This window comes from Cyprinodon variegatus, unplaced genomic scaffold (assembly GCF_000732505.1).
Source record: "Cyprinodon variegatus isolate N-32 unplaced genomic scaffold, C_variegatus-1.0 Scaffold622, whole genome shotgun sequence".
Lineage (NCBI taxonomy): Eukaryota > Metazoa > Chordata > Actinopteri > Cyprinodontiformes > Cyprinodontidae > Cyprinodon > Cyprinodon variegatus.
The window spans coordinates 287,348-302,407 of NW_015151075.1; the positions used below are offsets into that span (position 1 = coordinate 287,348).

The window sequence follows — 15,060 nt, forward strand, 5'->3', positions numbered from 1 at the left end:
TCCAACTTGGGGGAGCTGCTTCTGGAAGCGTAGGGTGCAATTTCTCCAGATTACCTCAACACATTAACAGCTAGAATGCCAAAGGCCTGCAATGCTGTAATTGCTGTAAATGGAGGATTCTTTGACGAAAGCAAAGTTTGATGTAAAAAAATCTTATTTCAGATACAAATCATTATTTCTAACCTTGTCAATGTCTTGACTCTATTTTCTATTCATTTCACAATGTAAGGTGGTGAATAAGTGTGACTTTTCAGGAAAACACAAAATTGTTTGGGTGACCCCAAACTTTTGAACGGTAGTGTATATGTCCTATTAAAATATATTTAACATCCATCTTTCTAGTGTAAGAAAGGCAGATAAATGACTCAACATCCAGTTTTAGTGGTTTATAAAAAATGAATAAAACATTTAAACATTACACGGAAACATACACAACTGGAATCCAGCTGAATGAGGCCAGCGCATATTGAGAAGGATTTATTCAAACATTTCAGATCTTTCTTCAGCTGCATGAATTGTTGGAATTGGTGATTACATCCATTGTTGAAATATTGCTCGGCAGGAGGCGACGGCAGTCTTTTCACTCATGCAGAACCAAGAAATACAGCTTTCAATAAAAGGCCAAACAGTAACTGACAAAGCAATTTTCCACTCAAGGTTTCCATAATACATTACATGAGTATTAACTGGAACCCATAGATCATTGTATGAAAACCAAACTATATTTCTCTTTATGCCTTTGAGTCACAAGGTTGGAATTATAATGAAATCAAAAAACCACACTGGAGGCAAATGCCGGTTTGAAATAAGCTCAAAAAAAGCAAAAAGCTAAATGTTCTTTGCTTTCTTTAGAGGTTAGCAGTAAAAAGCATCTCTGGTTAAATTTCTAACTGCATGGTTACAACTGTGGTTGGTCAGTTCTGCCTTAAAGCTGTGCTGATACCATAAAAACTTCCTTCATAAATAGGAACGACTCTTAGAACATAGAAAATGGATCACAACAATGCACAGCATATTAAGCTTTGCTCACAGCAGGAATCATAAAACCTGTAACAGTGACAATAGAAACCAATGAAAAAAAAACAATCACTCACATATTAACCACTGACTATAGCAGAGCTTTATAACCTGAAGCTTATGGCAGAGTTAAACCAGAATGAGACAGCACTTAAAAAATAAAAAATAGGGACAGATCTGAATGAACTTAATCATAGTAATGAATAGAAAGTGATATAAGCATTATTAACTGAGTACTCTAAAATAAGCATCTAAACATTTATGAAGCATTTTTTTTAAGAATAAGAGTCTTAATATTGCTTTTGTCCCTGTAAATGGAAAATGAGCAACACAAATGGGATGTCTAAGCACTTAATTATTAATGCCTAACCACTGCATTTGGAGGGATCTATCAACAGAGACCACATGGCATCTGCTGCAAACTGCCTACTCTGTCATTACTGTGGTTTTATCAGGAATGCAAAAGAGCCAGATAAATCTGCTGAGGCAAATCTGTTAGATTTGTTAAAAAGGTTTCACTTGAAGGTCCAAAAACTCTGCATGAGAAAGAATAATGTTGATAGTCAAAACTTTGAATGTTAATCATACAAATAGCAGATATTTATTAACAGTCTAAGGGTTGAAAGTGCAGTTTAACGTTTAACGCTTTTTATTTTCCAGGCATGATTTGTGTGGTTTCTGACCACAGGAGTCAGAAGTTTGGATTTACTTCTCAATGGTATCAATATCAATCATCACTTCAAACTGAACCTAAAAAAAAAAAAAGGTAGGAAGACTCATAACCACATCAAGCCAGGTGGTAAAACGTTTCCATTTACTTAGAAATTCCCCCTGCCCATTTTTAAGTTTTTCTCATTTTAGGAACTTTCATCTGTGTCTCTTTGCTATAGATGGCAGCTTTGAATTCAACATAAAATCTAAAGAGTCACACTAGATCATCGATGCTATTGATTTTGTCAAGTGCAACAGTTCCTCCTTCTGCAAAACCTCCTCATACGACACTTCCTTCTCTTTAAAGTTGCAGTGAGGTTCTCAGGGTTACAAGCTTCCATCCTTTTAAATATTAATGGATATTACTTCCATTTACTTTAATTTTTGTTTTAACAAACCATAAGAAAGATCTCCAAAAATGAAAGCCCTTGAATGCAAATTTATCTTACACCTCAAGCCTGCTTTTAGTCCAAGCAGATAGAGTAAATAAATCCACCAGTGTGCCTCCATTTAACTTGTGAATTTGCCTACAAACCCTGAAAATAATAATCTCGGTTTAATATACCTTGTAGCCAAACAGCTTAAGGGTATAACAGCCTAAGCGTTCATATATTTTAAGAAAGTACAAATGAAAAACATCCCAATCTGGCATTTAACAAATAAAAATCATTTTAATAATAATAAATGACCTAATACAGGAAATGTTCAGTCTAATTCAATGTCAGAAAGGAAGTAAGCAGCCTTTAAATCAAAATTTTGTTTTATCTACGTATATTTCAATCTACAGGGGTAAAAGTGTTCAGACCCCTCTATATTTTTTACTATTTGTTTCATTGCAGCCATTAGCTAAGATCTAAAAGGTTCATTTTATTTCTTATGAATGTACACTCAGCACCCCATCTTGACAAAATATATTAAAAAAGAAAACCTGAGCTGTCAAATCGTCATAGGTATTCAGACCCTTTGCTAAGTATTGAGTAGACATAACTTTTGAGCAGGTACAGGCATGAGTCTTCTTGGGAATGATGCACATTTTTCACACCTGGATTTGGGGATCCTCTCCAGTTCTGTCAGGTTGGATGGTGAGCGTTGGTGGGCAGCCATTTTCAGGTCTCTCCAGAGATGCTCAATTGGGTTTAGGTCAGGGCTCTGGCTGTGCCAGTCAAGAATGGTCAGAGTTGTTCCCATGCCACTCTCTTGTTATCTTAGCTGAGTTCTTAGGGTCATAGTGTCGTTGGAAGGTGAACCTTCAGCCCAGTCTAAAGTCCTGAAGAGGTTTTCTCCCAGGATATATCTGTACTTCGCAGCATTCGGCTTTCCTTCCATTGCAACCAGTTGTCGTTCCTGCAGCTGACAAACAACCCCATAGCATGATGCTGCCACCGCCATGTTTCACTGTTATTAATCTTGGTCTCATTAGATCAGATAAATCTCTTTCTCATAGTCTGGGAGTCCTTTATGTGTTTTTGGCAAACTCTATGCAGGCTTTCATATGTCTTGCACTGAGGAGAGGCTTTCATCAAGCCACTCTGCTATAAAGCACGGACTGCTGGAGGGCTGCAGTGTTAGTAGACCTTGTGGAACTTTCTACCATCTCCTGCATCTCTGGAGCTCAGTCACAGTGATCTTTGGGTCTTTCTTTATCGATCTCACCATGGCTCTTCCCCCACTATTGCTCAGTTCGGCTGGACAGCCAGGTCTAGGAAGAGTTCTGGTCGTCCCAAACATCTTCCATTTAAGGATTATGGAGGCCAATGTGCTCTTAGGAACCTTGAGTGCTGTGGAAATTATTTTGTAACCTTGGCCAGATCTGGGTCTTGCCACAATTCTGTCTCTGAGCTCCTTGGGCAGTTCCTTCGAACTCATTATTCCCGTTTGTTCTGACATGCACTGTGAGCTGTAAGGTCTTATTTAGACAGGAGTGGGCCTTTCCTAATCAAGTCCAATCAGTTTAATTAAACACAGCTGGACTCCAATGAAGGAGCAGAACCATCTCAAGGAGGATCAGAAGAAATGGACAGCATGTGTTAAATATATACGAGTCTCACAGCAAAAAGTCTGAATATTTATGACCATTTGATATTTCAGTTGTCCTTTTTATAATTAGCAAAAAATTCTAGATTTCTGTTTTCTTCTTTTAAGATGGAGTGCTGAGCATACATTAATGAGAAATAAAATGAACTTTATTGATTTTAGGAAATGGCTGCAATGAAACCAAGTGACAATTCTAAAGGGGTATGAATACTTTCTGTACACATTACATATGTATAATTTTGATGGCTTGGATCAGAAATCACCAATGAATTTTATTTCAAATTGATCACTAAAAACACTATTTAAGAACTGCCAATAAAAAGTTAATTTAAAGCTCAGGAGTAGAAAATAAATTGAAATGCCTCATGCAGCTCTAGATAATGACCTGCTGATTAGATAATGACCTGCTTAATGTTTAACTTTAAATGTCCCTTTAAAAGACATCTAAAATATGGTTTTTATGTGACATTTTACTACAAAAGGGAACAAAAATGCTTGAATAAAGCATTAAGCTTTGAGCTTTATAAAGACTTTTGAGCACATTTCTGCTCTCCTGCTGACCATAAAAATTACAACTTGCTGATTTTGTTCCACTTCTGCCTAAAAGCACATCAGTGTTTGCCAAACCATGCAAAGAAAATCTATCTATAAACAAAAACTTCAGCTATTTTACATTTATCTTGGGTTAAATCACCCAAAGTCAGAATATTTGCACTGCCGTTAAGTTGCACTGAAAAAACTGGCTACTGATGTTTAAAATAAAAACTGAAATGCATCATTATCGCTTCACACTCCTGGACATGCGGATCACAGTCTTAGCTGGTCTTTATTCTTTTTGGCCTCAGAGCGAAGGAAACAATTAAGAACAATATGGCCGAGTCTTTCATCAAACATCTGTCATCTCGTCTTCCATTTCGTCCCCTTCCGTTTCACCCTCTGCTTCGCCCTCCTCCTCCTCAGATGTGACGTCCGGCTCATCCATCTGGGACATGCACTTTGAACATGAGCAGACAAACAGGTAGTTCTCCCTGCGAAGAAAAAAAGCTTCATGAAGATATTAAACAACAAAAAAACCATAGCGGCTGAATTCAGAGAGCGCTCTCAGTCTTTAATGAGATCAGTAATAAGTCACCAAAGCAAAACACTTAATATTTAAAAAAAATACCTTTAATGGTCTGAATCAGCTAGCGTGACAAACCCCCAGCAGAAGTGGAAACGCACTTTATTAAGACTGAAATGAGCAGGTTGTATTAAAACCTCAGGTCTCATTCATTGTGAATGTAATTTAAAGATAGACTGGCATCATGCTGATCAATGAGGAGCAGCCATGCTGTTTCTGCCTCAGGACCAACAAGCACTACCTGCTGGGGATTTTTATTGATCCACATTCAATCCATAAGAGTGTGACCCGCCTTTAAATGATTTGTCCTAAAGATTGTGTGTGTTTACCTCAGGATCTTGTGCCTGCTGTGTCTGCTTCTGTCCCGCTGACAGAAATCCAAGTAACTGATGCAGATCTCCTGAAAACAGAAGAAAGAGTCACTGATCTGACCACAGACGGAAACCCAGTAACCCTGGTCTTTAAGGCACAGAATGGGAGCGCCCTGGTGGCATGCAGGGAGCAAAAGGCATTTTCATCTATCCATCCATCCATCCATTTTCTGTCACGCTTACCCCAAGCAGCCCAAAAAGCATTTTCAATGCAAGTGAAATGCATTTACCTCTTAATATCCACCTCAATTCTGGGAAATTCTCGCCTATTATGCATACCCAAATGGAAAAGCAAATAACGTAGGAACTATAAGCCCAAATTACATGTGTGATACATTATTTGAAAGCTAACACCTTCTAGTTTCTCAATATATACATGAAAATTGGGTGTGTAAAACACCCAACCTGCATCAAGCCCAAGCTGCATCAGTTCAAACATGACTCAAACTTGTTATTTTTATTCTTGAAAATAATAAGCCTTTTTTTGAACAGCAGTTATAAACATATGCTTGCTTGTTGTGGCTGCTTTGTCGTGCTACATTTCGACATGCCGCTATAATTGTGCTTTGGTGCTCAGTGCTCACTATGTCGATAAAATTAACTAGGTGGTTGAATTGTGAATAGAAACTTTCCAACAATGTCTAAAATGTCTACATTGGTAAACATTTTACCAGTATAATTTTCATGCATTCTGTAAACGCTTTAAAACGGGTCGCCGGCGACCCGGTGGGTTTTGAGAGGTCAATTGTCCATCCATTTTCGGTCATGCATATTCCTGCTGGGGTTATGAGGAGTGCTGGTGCCCATCTCCAGCTGTTAATGGGCGGTCTATTGCAGGACAACACAGAGACAAACAATACAAGCAACCATTCACACACTTAAGGAGAATTTAGAGAAGCCAATTAGCCTAACAGTCATGTTTTTGGACTGAGGGAAGAAGCTGGTGTACCCAGAGAGAACCCATGCATGCTCAGGGAGAACATGCAATCTCCATGCAGAAAAACCCCAGGCCAGGAATCGAACCCGGAACCTTCTTACTGCAAGGCAGCAGTGCTACCCACACCTCACTGTGCAGCCCCTCTTTAATTATTGTTGTTTTATTTTATTAAACACAAAGAAAAACAACAATAGTTAATTTGGCATGTTTCACTATGTTTTCATTTATTTATGACCAAGTAAATCTGTTATAGCCAATTAACCAATGGGATGCCATCTTAGCAGTTTAGCAACTTTTTAGATGCTTCTAATGACTTTTTCCCCTCAAAAAAAAAGCAATTAGTGACAAATCTAGTGACCTCCTTTTTGTGTCATTGGAAAATTTGGCAGCAACACATGAAGACAACAATGGTTCTGGAGTTCCTGTGTTCAGCAAAGCGCTGTGCACAGCTGAGCAGTGAGCTCTCAGCAGCCTTCGCTGTAAGAAGATAAACACCGCTGGACTTCAGGATACAAGGACAAAGTAAGCAGCTCGACCTCTCTACAGAAGCTGTGCACTTTCTGTTGCCATTTACAACAACATATGTCAGGCTTCCCATCCCTAAACCCTGAATAAACATAAATACTGAAGATATTAGACTGAAGCCATCTTCTATTGAGTCAGACTTTTCCAAACTATGTTCACAGAGTCAAATATTAGCATCTTGTCTGAAACATATTTTAAAGCGACTGTCATACTGAGCTGCTACTGGTTCTTGGATTACAGATTTTTATTTTTGATTTCTAAATGCAAATTACAACAGACATATTATTTATGTACAGCAAACATAAAATGCATTAAAGCTGTGGAAGTAAAAAGAAACAGTAATCAACTATTGCAAACTCTATTGTGAAGTATTTTTGCAGCTAAATAGCTGTATACACTGTACTTTATCGTATGATGATGTGATACTTTGAAGATTCCATATAAGATGTAGGTGCTGCTCCGATAAGTTTGAGAACCACTGGGATAGAGAATTAACTGAAAACCATTTTTCATACTTATTCAGACCTAAAAAAGAAAAAAAAATTAAACACTTTCTCAGACCTTTCCAGAATACGTGGGACCTACTGGAAATCTGTTTTTCTCCATAGAAAAAAATACATTTCTTGCCAGTCTCAAAACAATGTTGCATGAATTTATGGCCTTTCGTTTCTCTCCGTTTCTCCCACATCCACAGGAGCCTTTTCCTGTGAAAGTAACACAGCTGCTGTGACATTACTGTGCCATGCAGATGCAAGCCTTCTCAATCTTTCTGACAGCTTGGCAAACCCATTTCAATCTTGGACGTCTCAGGCTTCTAATACTGGCTGACAAGGGAGAAAACCAAGCTAGTCTATATAGGGATGCTCTGTCCTGTCTTTGCTTGACTCATATACATTACTGTAAACCCAGATGTGTTTGCTGACCTGTCCTGGGCTGATGTCACTGAGGGCGTTGAGGTGAAGCAGGAAGTTGTTATCTGGGAAGGATGCCTCCGCATTTGGGATGCAGCTGTGATTACCTGCGTAGATCAAAAATAAAAATCCTTTTTGTTACGTCTGCTTTTAGAGACGTAACAAGGATTTGTTTATCTTCAATAACAAGATCTAAGATCTTGTTATTGAAGATAAACAAAGAACGTAGTGTGAACTCACATGAGCTTTGCAGCAAATAAAGTCCAGATCCCTCACAGTTCAAAAACTCTCCCGTTTCTGCACAGAAAAACAGGAGTTACACCCATTCCTGACATTTAAGTCGGTATCAGACGCATGTCAACGTAACAGCAGTTCTGTCACCACTGAAAACTGTAGTACAGACAATGAAAAAATGAAAACACTAAGACAATATGACAACTGCAAATCTCCTCAGTTTGGAATAAACCCTTTTACTCCTGAAATGACTGCAGTACTGAGATAAAACACTGACCTTTGTCAATGTCCTTGTATAACTGGTCAATAAAGGAGTCCAACTGCTCCCTCTGCTGGTCGGGAAGCTCAAGTGCATCACAGGCATGAACCCACTGACTTAGAGAACTATATTAGACACAAAAATACCACAAAGACATCAAAACAGAGATTCAGAGCCGGAAATGTTGATAATTAAAGCAGAAAAGGAGGCGGAGGTCACCTGGTACCGATCCCTTGGCCGTTTGTTCCCACCAAAGCAAACAGAGAGCGGAAACCCTCCGGCACAAACCACTGAAGAACAGTTACACAGTTACTCATGCGTTTTGAGCAACAAATAAACTACCAGTGAGAGTAACTGATTTATTCTGGAACATTTGGAGTTAAAGGGAAAAAAAGACATACTGGCTAGAATAGCAGGAGACTCTGAAATGTGCAGATTTTTGTTTATAACAACAATGAAATCTGTTAATGTTTACACATCAGGAAAAAAGAAGCAACTACAGTAACCTCCACTATACAGCTAAACATTCCTCAACATGTTTTCTGCAGCCATTTAAAGCTCCTGGGATCACTCAGGCTTTAGCAACAGTTTGTGTATATAAACCTGTTTGCTTTATCTTTACAGTAGATAATTCAATTGAAACTTATGAAGAGACTAAAGAAAAAAAAATAGCTGTAGATTTAAAGAAACCATCCTTTTTGGATTAATCCATCCACTATGTCTGATAGCAGTAAAGCAATGCCTCAGAATGATGCTGCCACCACCATGTTTGACATTTGGTAGCTTTGTGAGGTCTGAAAGCCCCATCGTAACTCCTTAAAGGACATTGTTACTCATTTATGAAGAACTGCTGAATCTTTAGCTCATCTACCCACAAAATGTTTTTCTGGAAAGCATTTAGCTCGTTCACATGGGCAGCCGCATAGTTCCTTTGAACTTTAAAGTACGGTATGTTTTTTTGCTCGTTAATAGCCAGAAAGAGTGCTTAAGATTAAACTCGTGGAAAGTGAAAAGGGGAATCTAACTGAAAATTAATTGGGGAATACTTATTTGGGAATAATTATTTGACTTTGTAGGTGTAATTTGACCACTTATGGATATTAACCACAATAACTCTCTTCCAGTCATTTATTTAAAGGTTTAATGTATCATGATTCCACTAGAGCTGGAGAATTGATCACTAAAATAGATCCATGGAATATTCTGTTCACAAAGATTTAGTTCTTGGGAGATTTTTTTTCTTTCCACCAATGCACTTATTGTGCTTTCAAGTCTAATAGACATCAGTCCGCACATTATTTTTACATGTTTATTTATAACTACTATATAGCTGACTATGCAACATCAATAGTTGCAAATTTTAATTTGTTATAGGTTCATTTTCATTGTTTAGCAGTTAGAACGGAGTTGCCCTTTAAATTAGGGCCACCTCCAAAAGGGGGTGATTGAAATAAAAGCTAGTTTTTGTTAAGTAATGCATGTAATTTATCATTTTATTATGCAATTTATGAGACAAAAGAGAAAAGGGGAAAAAATACACTTAATTGGATTGGTAGGAGGAAAGAAAATAAAAAATGAAGAGCTCGATCCCACCGTAGTAAAAAAATTATTAGTGCATTTAAACCCAAATAATGCTTAATTGTTTTCATTATTATTATTATTTTAGGGAGAATTTTGCCACAAAGAAGACATTGAAAAAAAAGGAAGGTTTTCGGATGTACTGACCCGACTGAGATGGTCATCATAAAGTGCTGCTTTAAAAAGGCTGTGCAACAAGCCTAGCTGCCCCTGCAAACACAATGAGAAAGATTAGATTCTACAGAACTAACTTTATAAGCTCAAAGCAGCCACGGTGGGGAGGTAAGGTTTCTAAGGGGGACGTCATCAGTGGTCTGTTGAGCTGTGAAGAACTTTGATGTCCCTCTTTGAACAAACAGGTTTGAAATATTTCACCTCAGAGCTGAAACAGGAAAGTAAACTCACCCTGAACTTCTCTCCCAGAAGCTTATGGGCTATCTCCTCCTCCTCGTTGGCCGTCCGACTGCAGAAGAGAGAAAACAGCCTCTGCCAGCGTGTTTTATCTTTGGCCTGGATAACATTAGCAACATGGGAGTCATTACTTATAATGGAAAACAGCAGCATCACTCACGTCAAAACAAAATTGATTCAACAGAAAATATATTTGGTTAAATGAATATGCTGATGAAACCTTAATTTATTTACCACCTGTGTAGTTTATTCATGTCACCTATGAGGCTGATTTCAAACACTTTATGTAACTTTCTCATTGAAACCATCAGTATCAGCCTAAAAGCTAATTTCATGGCCGATTTAACAAAAAGGTTTAATTTATAAAACAATGCTGAGGGAAAATCTAATTAGCATCAGAGTGCATATTTTACATTGTCATTTCTAATATTTGTTACATTAATTTCAACAGATTTTAGTTTCCAGACTCACCTGTTTGACCACAGCCACCATTTTGGCCATAAGCATAATGCTGGACGTCTCTGGTGGATAATGAACGCTCCTATAAGCAGAAAACACCTTTGATTTATTGGCAATCAAACATGTTTGAACGTAATCGGAACACAGCAGATGGTAAAATGATCATTTCAATACTAAATCACCTCCATGCATCTTTGAGCTTGTTGATGGGGTGGTCTGGATCTGACTCAGAAGGACCCAGGCACAAAACTCGATGGTACTGATCTGCAGCAGCCTGCCGACACTCGCTGCTGCAGTACATCACCTGCATGAGGCAATTAAAATACCTAATAAAACAGTTTTGCTTCACCTGGCAACAATGTAATCAAAAGTGGTTGTAAAGTTTATTGGTTGCTCATTCTCCCAGGCTGGAAACTAATGCAGCAGTGCATTCCCTAAAAGAGACGCCAGTTTTAAATCCCTATGATAGGAGCTTAGGTAACAGAAAAACATATATGCTAAAAAAAAACATTTGTTTTTAATTCATTCAAATGTTTGAAAAATATTTTTTAAATGTCAAAAAACAATTCTAGTCATGAACTAGCATTACTGACAGATAATGATAGTAATAAGATAGTAATAAGGGTTTTACGACATGACCACAAAAAGAAAGAAAATCTCACTTTATTGAATTTTAAAGGAAAATCTAAAATCATAAGCATTTATTTCGACAGTAGTTATTCTAATACCGGTAATTCACTACATTTTCATATATATTTTGTAGAACAGGACAAACATTTATACCCTGCATCAGAATCCTAAGGAACAAATCGTATGCCGACTAGGGCTGCAACTAACGCCTTTTTTGGAAATCAATTAATCTGTCAATTATTTTTAGATTCATCGATTAATAATCAGATAGTGAAGGATTCCTTAAAGAAGTTTTTTTTTACAAAATTAAACCAGGTGAAACAAAAAATTTTCCACTTGAGGAGTTCTGGATATAGCATATTGAAAGGCAGAAACATTTCTTATCTTTTATGCAAAATGTTGATTTTTTTCTTCACAATTTTGACATAATTAGAGCTCTAAGTGGGTTGCTCTGTCTGCTAAAAGCATATTTTACGGTCTCTACAATCCAGTTAACAATTAATCGATTACTTAATTAGTTGATGATTATTTCAATAACTGGTTAATCTGAATACCGTAATTGTTTCAGCCCTAATGCTCAGATTTTGGCCCAATAGCAAATCCTTCCATTCCAGCTGTTGAAGCCCTTGTAACATGCTTTTCCATCAAATGGAGAAATTGGAAGACAAGCATATTAACACTGAAATATTGGTCAGAATTAATTAATACATTACATTTTGATTAAAGAAGCAAAAAAAGAGAACTGAGATACAAAAATGGGCATATAAAGTTCTTAAAATTTGACAGTCCAAAGTCGCTAGGAGGTGAAGACTAGAAGAAACTTAGCGATCATTCATAGATGAACATAAGCTATACAATGTTGTAGTAGATGGTGAATAAAAAACAGCATTATTATAGTGAAACAGCACATTGCTGCTTGGTTGCAGTAAAACTGCGACATCAGACATCAGTCTGCGTTTGTAGAGAGAAGAGGACAATGCTGCCCGGATTGAAGTTTGAAAACTGATGAAACCTGTTATGATTGCAGGGATTTTTCTTCAACCAAAAAGTCTGAATTTGCTGGAAAAGTGATGTCAGAGGACCTAAAAGCTGCAGATGAAGGAGGTCCTTAAAGAGAGAAACAATTTTCATCTAATTTAATTCATCTAACAGGAAAAGCTCTCCAAACAAAAGGTGATAGCCGAATGGATCAAAGCTCAACAGGTAAGAATACGTCCTTGTAGCAGACGTAACCTTAGATATCGGCAGTTATTATGTATAAAGAAAAATACAAAAATAAGTTCGATAAAAAAAATTAGGGATCAGTTCAAAATGCTGTTTAACCCTGAAAAACAATAAATTCTGCTCATAAAGGGTTCCAGGAACATTAAACATATACCGGTATAGTAGTGTGTATTGGCAAAGAAGTCATGATTCGATTCGAATCACGATTCACACGCCACGATTAAGATACACTCTGGGTCAGATCAGTTATTAGATGATGGATCAAACCTTCTCAAGTTACATAGGCCAGGTTGCGAGAAGGAAGCCTGCATCCAACATCGATTCACACCTGAAACCTGAAAAATCATTTAACACATCTCTTCTGAAGCTCATACTGTGGCCAAAACCTACAAAATGCTGCTTTAAATTACAAAGATGTTGATGCTAAAAAGTTTCACTACAGGAAAAAGGATGGCTGTGTGTCTTAGTTAGCGTCATCTTTGTTTTTCTTTTCCACTTTGACCTCATGTTGTACCTCTTTATTTAAAAGATTAAATAATGAAATTAAAACTACTGCTATCATTGAAAGCAGCCAATGTTTGCGTAAATCTGTGGCTACTGGAAACCCTTTTCTTTATAACCACACTTAGGTGGATGGACCTTCAGGTGCTTAAGAACATCAGCGTTCCAACTACAGATGGCTCTCACTCAAACCAAAATAACTGACAAAGACTGCTCGATAGTTGCTGAAACGTCCCCAGAAAACAGAGAGAAAGTCCAGTTGCCCCATTATATGCCTGGTTTAAAGTAGAGCAATAATTGATTTTGTTTATTGTTTGTGTTATGTTCTTTGTATAACCTTGGTTCTCATTTTTTTCGTCTGTTCTTGGCTGATATTTGTGAAATCAGGCAGATTATGACCCTCACCAAATAAAAATTACTATAGGTAGCATCCTGCTGATAAAACACATCTACTAATACATTTACTAAGGCTGAAACAATTAATCGTGATTAATCGAATATTGAAATAATAGCCAACTAATTTCTTAATCGATTAGTTGTTAACTGGAGTATAGAGACTCTAAAACATGCCTTTAGCTGACAGAGAAACCCACATAGAGCAGTANAATATTACTATTACTGGCATGGACACACTGACAAAATGATCTTAGGTTTCATCAAACTTAAAATAACAAAATAAGGATAATCAGTGCCGTTTACATGGCCTCAGTGGTCCTTTAAACCAATGAAATGAAAACATTCAAATGTATATTTCCCCTTTTGCAAATTACGTGCATCATATCAATTTAGTTTTTACCTTCTTTGTTTTTAAAGCCAAAATTCATCCAAGCATCTGACTTGAAATGTGATGGAGCCGTATCTCAGTATCCCGCGGCCGGACATGCTTGTGACACAAAGCAGCGACATCTGCTGGACTGGAAGTTGTATTCCACTTGGTTTGGCTGATGTGCGCCAACCATTAATGTATTTTATTTGTTCAATTTTTTTTTTTTTTATAATCGATTCTTGCCTTCAAGAATCGATGCAGTAGATCTAAAAAATTAGAATTGCGATGCATCGTCATGATGATTATTTTGCACACCCTTACACCGGTATTAAAGCTGCACATCATCACAAACACATCACAGTTACGGAAGTGATTTTTTTAAAATTGGATTTTACTTTTGCTTTTTATCCATTCGTTAAAAATGGTCCTATCATGTTATAAATTGTTAAAGGACAACCTAAAAGGATAAAAGTATACTTTGATGATAAAACTGGACAGTAACACATTTTAACAGCTTTGAAAAGTAAACATTTATGGCATATTGCTATAAATGCATCACTAGAGATTCTAAGGTTGAAATCAATTACAAATCAGGTATATTGTCGTCAAGTCCTAAAATCCTGCATTGTACTGCTACTCCTCTGTGCATCTCTGCCTAACCCTTTTTTTTCTCTGCCTCCGTTTACGGCTGCAGTGCTCACAGATACAGTGAACTTGTGCTCTGCTGTCTGATAACAGCTGATGTTCTTCCTGTGACGATGAATCTGATAATGACTGAAATTTATCCGTGAAAACATCTGATTCTTCATTGCTGTCTGTGTTCTCAGTCCTTGTACAATTAGCTGCCAGGGTCACCCTTTCATGTCTTACAAACAGTACAACAAAATCGCAAAATACGAATCTAGAAAACCTTTTTAGTAAGATATTAACCATAATTCTCTAGAAATATTTGTTTTGGCATTATCTTTCCATACATATATGAATTTACCTTAAAATTATGTTACAAGTCCTTTAAAGCAATTCTGTACATTTTAGCCACAGTGGGGCGCTAGACCTGCAACTTCAATTTTGATCCTCCTGAAAGCAACTGGCAACATTACGCTGTGTTTTTAGATCTGATGACAGACCAGTTTTGACCAGCAGACTAAGAGCGTGTGGAGTTACCTGTAAAGATAAAACAGCATTGGACCCTCTAGATTAAATCCTACATTACAGAACCAAAAATATCTCTGATCAGGTAAGTGTCATCTCTGTTTTGTTGCCTAACAACAAGTTTTAGCTTAGTGAATGGGATCACAGACTGCCTTAAAGATACACTCTGGGTCAGATCAGTCATTCGGTGATGGATCAAACCTTCTCAAGTTACATAGGC

General features: G+C 37.2%; 1 protein-coding gene across 1 annotated transcript in view; it reads right to left on the reverse strand.

Annotated features, from left to right (window-relative positions):
- Window positions 1–396: 396 nt before the first annotated feature.
- Window positions 397–15,060, reverse strand: part of smyd5 (SMYD family member 5) — a 17,532-nt gene continuing 2,868 nt past the window's right edge. The window contains exons 4-13 of the mRNA XM_015393050.1: window positions 10,750–10,871; window positions 10,580–10,649; window positions 10,103–10,207; window positions 9,845–9,907; window positions 8,339–8,409; window positions 8,138–8,244; window positions 7,867–7,923; window positions 7,639–7,733; window positions 5,212–5,282; window positions 397–4,790 (exon numbers count right to left, since the gene is read on the reverse strand). Coding sequence (XP_015248536.1) covers window positions 4,649–4,790; window positions 5,212–5,282; window positions 7,639–7,733; window positions 7,867–7,923; window positions 8,138–8,244; window positions 8,339–8,409; window positions 9,845–9,907; window positions 10,103–10,207; window positions 10,580–10,649; window positions 10,750–10,871 — 903 coding nt within the window. The 3' untranslated portion in view covers window positions 397–4,648. The remainder of the gene's footprint in view (window positions 4,791–5,211; window positions 5,283–7,638; window positions 7,734–7,866; window positions 7,924–8,137; window positions 8,245–8,338; window positions 8,410–9,844; window positions 9,908–10,102; window positions 10,208–10,579; window positions 10,650–10,749; window positions 10,872–15,060) is intronic.